General features: G+C 42.0%; 1 protein-coding gene across 1 annotated transcript; it reads right to left on the bottom strand.

Annotated features, from left to right (window-relative positions):
* Positions 1-322: 322 nt before the first annotated feature.
* Positions 323-5,553, bottom strand: LOC309516491 (vomeronasal type-2 receptor 26-like; the record flags this gene model as incomplete). The annotated part of the gene is made up of 4 exons (XM_082195257.1): positions 4,571-5,553; positions 3,619-3,846; positions 2,150-2,276; positions 323-1,224 (listed from the first exon to the last, which is right to left on the bottom strand). The coding sequence occupies exons 1-4, from the start codon at positions 5,405-5,407 to the stop codon at positions 323-325; spliced, it is 2,094 nt and encodes a 697-aa protein (XP_082051383.1). The 5' UTR covers positions 5,408-5,553.
* Between the last annotated feature and the right edge of the window lie 2,789 nt (positions 5,554-8,342).

Below are 8,342 nucleotides of genomic sequence, written 5' to 3'. Positions count from 1 at the left end.
ATTCAATATATCCCAAAATGAGGCAGGATGATGGTTCTTCTACTCATAAGTCCCTTAACTTTGTCAGGATTCCTGGGAGCTGACAGCTTCTTGGTTCCCCAACACAGAAAATGGCTTTTTCAGGGCATCAGGGGTTAATCCGCTGTTCACTCTTTTTTCCAGAGTGAATTCAATAGTCAATATCTAGGACTGCCTAACATCAATCACCACAAGGAATATCTAGAAAAAACATCTAGAAAAAATTATGTAAGGCAGCAGCTGAACACGTGTTCAACTGCACACAAAGAAAACAAGATACAGCAAAGTACAGGTTACTATTACTTTACTTTTTCTTCCTTATTAGCTGTTCTCTATTGTTCAGCTCAGGCCTCAGAATAATTATGTAACATTTGGGGGAAAAGATGCAGCCCAGCAACCCAACACCAGAGGCTAAGATGGAGAAGATCTCCACAGCCACCATATATTTTCCCTTGGTGCTCAGGTAGGAAGGAATAAAGGAGAGCCAAACACTGCAGAAGACCAACATGCTAAAAGTGATAAACTTGGCTTCGTTGAAACTGTCTGGTAGCTTCCTGGCAAGGAAAGCCATAACAAAACTCACAGTTGCCAGGCAGCTCATGTAGATGAGGACACAGTAAAACATGGCTACACTCCCCTCTTTACATTCTAGTATAATTTCTTCCATCACAGAGTGCATGTCCACATCTGGGTATGGGGGAGAGGTTGCCAGCCACAAAGTACATATACCTGCTTGGACTATGGAGCAGGAAAGGAGAATGGAGTGGCCTAGTCCTTTCCCCACCCATTTCCTCATCCTGGATTCTGGTTTTGTAGCCATGAAGGCCAAAACCACCATGAAGGTTTTTGCCAGAATGCATGAAACAGCAGTTGAGAAGATGATGCCAAAAGCTGGTTGCTGGAGGAGACATGTGACCTTCTCAGGTCGGCCAATGAAGAGCAATGCACAAAGGAAGCAGAGCAGGAGAGAGATGAGGAGAGCATAGGTGAGGTTTCGGTTGTTTGCAATGACAATGGGTGTGTCATGGTGTTTTATAAATGTACCTAGTACCAGAGCTGTGATCAAGGAAAGGGAAAGAGAGAAACAGGCTAAACTGATGCCCAAAGGTTCTTCATAAGACAAGAAGCTGATATCCTTGGGTAGACATCCATCACGGTTCTTGCTTGGATATTCTTTGTCTGGGCATTTATGACAGTCATTCATATCTGGAAAAATAAGGAATTACCTTTAGTTCATATCACGTCAGCTTCCTGAAATGTTGACTTTCTGCCTGAGAAGAAAAGAGCGCTGCTCAAATTGAAACATGTTTAATACTGTCTGATGCTCTGTAGTGTGGTATTGCTGCATTTAATCGGTTCAGAGCTCTTGGTCTGTAAATTGCAGAGCCAGGGCTATTCCTCCTCATGATTTTGGAACATATCATCACACTAGTCTGGGTGTAACTTGTGTAAGTCAAAAGAAATGAAAAGCCCCTTCTAGATATGATTTAAACCACATAACACCTTGCTACTCTCAATGCAGAGTCATTCTCATTAGATTAACATATTTAGCCTATCTGAAGGGCAATGATCACAAAGAGGCAGGATCACACAAACAACTGAGAAATGACTCTGCCCCTGTGGAGAAGGCAATAAGTGGCTCATGTTCTCCTGTCCTGGCCCCTTTATAAAGATCTGAGGAATGAGATCATCACCCCACTCTTTTTTGTTTGTTTTGTTTTTTCATTTTAAATGAATTTTATTAGTATTTTCCACAAAAGAACAAGAACACGAAAGATATCAAAAAAAATAATCATCACCCCACTCTTACTTACTATCCCAGGCCGCCCATCTGCGGCCACATTGTTCTTTCTATTATCAGATCAAATGATCAGACAGCAGCAAAGGTTGCTAGGTTTATTGAGGGTGCAATGAGATTAAGGGCCACTATCTTGGTCATTTGATTGCCCCTTTTACCCATTGTTGTCTTTTTATTTGTATATATTGCTTGTTTTATGTTGCTATGGCCGTTGGGTAATGCGCATAAAGTTTATCTATCTTCTTCACACAGTAGATCATCTCTTTTGAAACAAACTCAGTCACCCATGCAGCACCTTTCAATGGTAAGTACTAATCTATTTATTTTTCTTACCATCCTGGTTTGCAATCTTCCCCTCTGCACATGGGATGCAATCGTAGCAGCAAGGTGGCTGTCCCTCCTTCACTTTCTTGCTGGATCCTGGAAGACAACTTCCAGTACAGACAGAAAGAGGCTGAATCTAATCCATAAATGAAAGAGCAGAAGTTTCATCAAGACACTAATGAATTTGGAACCCTTTGTGTTCTCGGTCCTTTCTCTGTGTTACTAAGCTGACACAGCATTTCAGTAATATGTAATGGCTTATTATTTTCTTATTATTAGTAGTAATGTTTGAAATTATGCAATGTTCCCTCTATATTGCTCTGGGGTGTGCATCTGTTCTGCAGAAATTGCTCTGTCCCTAAGGTACACTTTGAAGTTACCCTGTTAATTTTGTTATAATTGCTGATTTTGAGTATGTAGCCCAGTAGGTAGACAGCTCTAGAACTGATTTTGGTGCCAGTAGGTACATCTATTCTTGGACCAATCAGATGCTTGCTGGGGAAGTGTTCCAAATCCACTTTGCAGCTTCATGGTCTCTGAGCTTGTACACGCTCTTGTGCTGGGGAAATGCACCCAGAGGCTCCATTTGACTGGAAGAAAACCTGCCCTTCTATATCAATGCCTGTCAGGGAACTGACATCGGAGCCAGAGGCAGAGGCGAGACTCTCAAGCGATGCTGGAGAAGGGCCCAGCAGGGGGAGAGGCGGCTCACCAACTGGGGAAGGAAATCAGTGTAAAACCAGGGATAAAGGGGGGCAGATTGGGGAATCAGCGAGGGGGCTCCAGGACTCCTCGCCGGAGATCAGCGAGGAGAGCAAGGGTCCTCCACTACCCACGCCCTCCCTGCGCAGAAGACTTCCACACAGGGAGAGTAGGAGGAGACTTGGAGTCAAACAACTTTTATGCTGGAAAAGGTTTAAGAAACGCCCACTGACGGATTCTGCTAGCGACTGAACAGCCACAAAATATAGGGCTGTCCAGACAGAAAAGGTTTAACAAGGCAAACTAGCCAGGAGTGGCACCAACTTGCGCACGAGTAACCCCTACATTTATTACAACGCCCTTTCAAAGAAAAACTGGTATTTGACCTGGACCTAATGACCCACATTCAGATGATGAATTGTGTGATGCAAAAACCACATTTGCATGGATGCACTTGTAGTGGGGTCTGTGAATGGGTGGGATTAGGGTGAGATAATCTAATTTTTGTTATAAGGCATATTTACACTGTTAGCCTTGCTTAACTGTATTTTGTAGTAAAAGGGTCCTTCTGTTTCGTAGCCTCCTTAATCCATGCTTTTAATCCATGTGTGGCTTCTAGCAGTAACTTTTCGGCTCTTAATCTGATACCTCAGTGCTTTGGTCATACAACACTCCTCAACTTGTGGCTCAAAAAACAGTGAGTAGACTTGCAGGTGAATAATGCTTGCTTATTCAATACTGAATCTCTTTTGAATTAGAAAAGAATTCAACCCTACCTGGTTAAACCAACTGTGCCATGTGATGGCATCTTCATCAAGGAGTAATGATTGGTCTGGAGGAGCTTGTGGATCTATCCTCCCAACTCTCACCCGGTGCAAACTTTGGTTGGTGAATATAATCCAATTCACAATATCCAAGCTAGATGCTGCCTCTCCATTCTGGTTGATGAAGACCACATCTCCTGCCGTATTGTTAAATGAGATGCTTCTCAGAAAGTGATGGAGCTAGATTGAAAGCAGAAAAGAAAGGGGTTTAGAAAAGACTGAAGTCTAATGAAGGGTGGAGCATTTTTTCTCTCTGGAAAGAACCTACAACAAATGGTGGGGGTGATTTAGTCAATTGTCAGTGGATTCAGGCCAAAGCATGGAGAGAGTCAACCAATTTTCTTTCACACACATGTATCTCTCCCAATCTTCCTTACAATCCTTCTTTCTCTGATTGCCCACAAATTAAATATGTTTAACCAGCAATCTCTCTCTCTCTGTCCCCATCCCTCCCTCCCTGAGCATCTCAGAAGACGCTCTAAGAAAGGATTTGGTTGATATGGGATAGAGGGAGTGCTGAACATCTCTCTCAACCATTACCACTGCTTTCTATCTATGAATGGCGTGGGATCTCATTAAGTTGCAAAGCTTCCATCATAACAAATGCTTTCTCCTCAAGCATGGGGCAGTAACTGCCCAAAGAAGGACACAACCATCATTTCCCTTCCCTATAGAGTCTACTGCCATTTGAAAGCAGAAAAATATATGGGGAAATCATCTAGGATACCATCATATCAGTGCCACCTCCTACTCTGTCTGCAGAATTATAAATTCAGTTCTGGGTTCTTCTTCCACATACAGTGTTTGAACTCTGAGAGGAAAGAGCAAGCTGATAGCATTTTGGGAACCCATACAGTGCCAAGAAGTAACAGGGCTTTCCCATTTGAGGATGTTAAGCCTTTACCTGCCAAAACTGTGGATTTGGATTCTTCCCTCTCCCTCTGTACACCATTCCTCTGTGTCTGAGTCTGGATGTGGACATGGCATGTAAAGCATGGGCCATGGCGTAGACAGCACTATGCATGCTATAACTGTGGCCTGTCATGCTCATTTCAAAAAGAGATCCAGGAAGGTTCTCCAACTTCTCTTCTCCGGTGCAAATATTCCCCTCCACCTTGTCTGAAGTGATATCTGGGAATACACATTCAAACGCCTGTTGCCAGAAGTTCCTGATAAAACCGTCCCCATCTGTGCTGGAAGGGTTTCTGTGCAGAACATACTGATGAAATCCTGGTGGGTTTCTAAAGTGAATTTCAAAGGCTATAGCGCCACTGAATATTCCTGCATCCCAGTACCTTTGAAAGACGAATGTAGCAAACTCAATCTGGGCAGTTGTTATCCATACTTTACTTTTTACATTCTTGGCCATGTCATCATGTTCTGATAGGTATGAAAACACCATAAAACTTGCCATGGAAAAAGATTCTCCAGAGGCAATGACTATGTTAGCTTTGCTGCTAAAAATTTGATCTTGTATATTGGCCGCTTGTTGTAGCAAGCCATACATTTCAGATATAAAACTAAAATTGGGGATTCTTTCTATGAATGCAAAGCAGACACCACTCTTGGTAAACATTGGGGAAATGGTTTGCACAAATCTTTCTCCATTTTCATTGTCCATTGCAATGACTCCAATCCACGTCCACCTGAAATGCAGAAGCAAAGAGAGAATTCCCTCATACTGAAGGGCTTCTGAGGCTGCCATCTGGTAGAAGGGAAGCCCTGGGCTTTTATCATTCATCACTGGAGCAGAGCCATAAATGAGCTAAAGAGGCAATGGAGGAAGAGAAGAGGCAAAGTAATATTTGCATAGTTCTTTCAAAATATTAATATACATTTTGTGGTGAATCCTGTTAGTCAGACATGCCCTTTGCCACCCACCAGGGGTTGCATGCACTTTCTCATTTAAACAAAAAACACACATGCAGATGGGCTGAAAACTGATGTCATCTCTCATTCCTGCTTGTTAAACATTTGTTCTGTTGACCAGAGAGGGGCATTTTCCCTACTATATTCTTTTTTTAAAAAAGGTTTCCCAATTCCCAATTTGTCAGGGTTAAACTGAACAGAGGGACACACGATGTCATAAACAAAGGATTGCCTAACATTGCGTTAGACATTATTTACTGCAACCACATCAGAATTGCAACTTGGGTCAGATGCACATTTCTTCTCTGGAGCATCTTTTGTCTTCACAAAGCACATGCCCCAACACACAGCAGAACTGCCATTCCTGCCTTTTCTTTTTCAAGACTTCTTAGACTTCATCTATGAACATTTATTTCACTTTGGAACCAGCTGCTCAATACTATTGCTGTTCTCCTGCACAACTGGACAGTATCTGCAATTTGCCATAACTCCAGAGTGTGTTTAATTTGAAAGCCCTTTCCCACTAAATATTCACATATTGGGTGTGGTGTGGTGAAGGCAAATAATTATTGTACTTGGAAATACTTGTGATTTTTTATCCTAGAAGCAATTCCCCAGCTTCCCCTGCAACTCAATTCAGATACCCTTCTCTTTAAGCAGGAAATGCTGCAAATCCAAAAATGGCTGGTGAGGGTGGTGTGCATGGTTCTGCCCCCAATTTCATCCTCGCCCTGAAATGGTGATGCACTCTGAACTGGTGCTGAATTCAGCCTCATTCTCTATGCAAGCTAAGAGAGGTATTTTACATGGGTGTCTTACTTGTGGAATCTTATAGATATCCAAAACTGTTGCCACATAAAAGGAGATTTCAGAATCAAGTCCCCCAATGACCCCAACCAGATTATTTTCAACATCACATATATAGTTTGGGACAAATTTCTCCACCATGGTTAAAAGCAGCAGTGTGGCAAGATATGTGCTCTTTGCATTGTTATAGCTGTCATATAAGTTAAAGCCCAAGGTAATATTGGGTAGGATGTGAGGGTCTTCATTGATCTCCTTGACTGCAAATGCCAAGGCGACGATGTGCTGGTAAAGCTTAGGCACCACCCTAGAATGAGATTTGCAAACAGTATCAGTAGGAACAGATATGATTAACAAGTTCTTATAATCAGCTGAACAGTTCTTATAATCAGCAAGTTCTTCCTCATGTTTACACAGAATCTCCTTTCTTGCAACTGGAATCCATTGGTTCGGGTCCTACCCTCTGGCACCATCTTCCTGGTGACAACCCTTGAGATATTTGAAAATGGCTATCCTATATCCCCTCAGTCTCCTATTTTCATAGTTAAACATACCAAACCCCTCAACCTTTTGTCATAAGGTTTGGCTTCCAGACCCTTGATCATATGTGTCAACCTCTTCTGCATGTTGTAGCTTGTCAGTATCCTTAAATTGTGCTGAACGCAACTGAACACAATACACCATATTTCTCTTCTGTGTGTGTGTTTTCATTGGGGCACTATGCTTCTGTTGATGCAGACTTTTCAGATGTACTACTGGCAAGCCAGGTGTTCCCCATCTTATATTTGTGCAGCTGGTTTTTCCTGCTTAAGTGCAGCACCTGACATTTGTCCCTACTGAAATTCATTTTGTTAGTTTTGTCCCAGTAAAGACCTGTTAAGGCCAATGGTATCTAGACCAGGGGTTACTAATGTGATGCCCATAGGAACATTGGAACCCCTGGGGTCTTTCCCTGAAACATCTGAAGTCTTTTCCTGACATTTACAAAGTGTCTGAGCTCTCTCCTGCAATGACCCCTTCCTCATTCATGAGGCAGACTTGGTGGTTGTAATTCACAGAATTATATGCCATCATTGTGAAACAAGCTTTAGCCTAAGATCAGGAAATGAAACAATAAGAGCATTCAGCTTCTGTAAATTTTTTAAAAATTCATTTTCACTAACACTCCTGTTCAGATAAAGCCTATCAGAACCAACTGTTCAAAATCTCAGACACATAAATATATATACATTTCAATACATTTATATTCATTTCCCTATCTAGAAATGGGAGCTTCTAGAATATTCTCTTAATTCAGAAGACATTCCTATGTATTTTTACATCAGCATATGTCCTACTGAAATAAAAAGTGCTTATCCCTAGGTCAATGGGTAGAAGTTTGCAGCCTCAGCCATTATGCTGAGGCTGCAACTCTTGGTTTGATCTTTCCCGTACTGTAATAAATAAGTGGCTTAGTTCTTACACAAGCTCTTCAGGCAGCGCTGGTGGGGGTTCCTCAGTGAATGTTGCTGGAGAGGAGATGAAGCCACCATGGAAAACAATGCCACCAATGAGGAACTCTCCTGGCTGATGATACATTTGAAGTGGACGGTGTGGACTTTGGAGCCTGCATTTTACTATGTGAGCCTGACATACATTATAAGAAATCAGTTTCAGCAGCAATATGACTATAACCACCATTCATACAAGGGCAACTGCTTGTTCTATGCAGAAACCGTGATTTCTCTGGCAATAGTATAATCAGCTTCTCCAAGATAAAAATTGTCTCATTTGAATGGTAGTTAAGTTTCCTGAGAGGATGCAATCTGGGAGTATCCCAGACTCTTTTTAAGTAATTCTGGTTAAGTTGCAGCATCCTTTGTGTTATGTTGCCAGTTGCCAGTGAAAATCCAGAGGGATCTTTGAGGAGCAGCAGATTTAATTATAGCCCTTTTAATAACCAAAGAGGAATGTATGTATTCAGTTTTAGGGATTCCCTGTGGAATTGCTGAAGGAAATGTCTT

The sequence above is a fragment of the Podarcis vaucheri genome (genome assembly GCF_965113315.1).
Source record: "Podarcis vaucheri genome assembly, chromosome: 13".
In the NCBI taxonomy this organism is placed as follows: domain Eukaryota; kingdom Metazoa; phylum Chordata; class Lepidosauria; order Squamata; family Lacertidae; genus Podarcis; species Podarcis vaucheri.
This window is presented reverse-complemented; position numbering and strand designations above follow the sequence as displayed.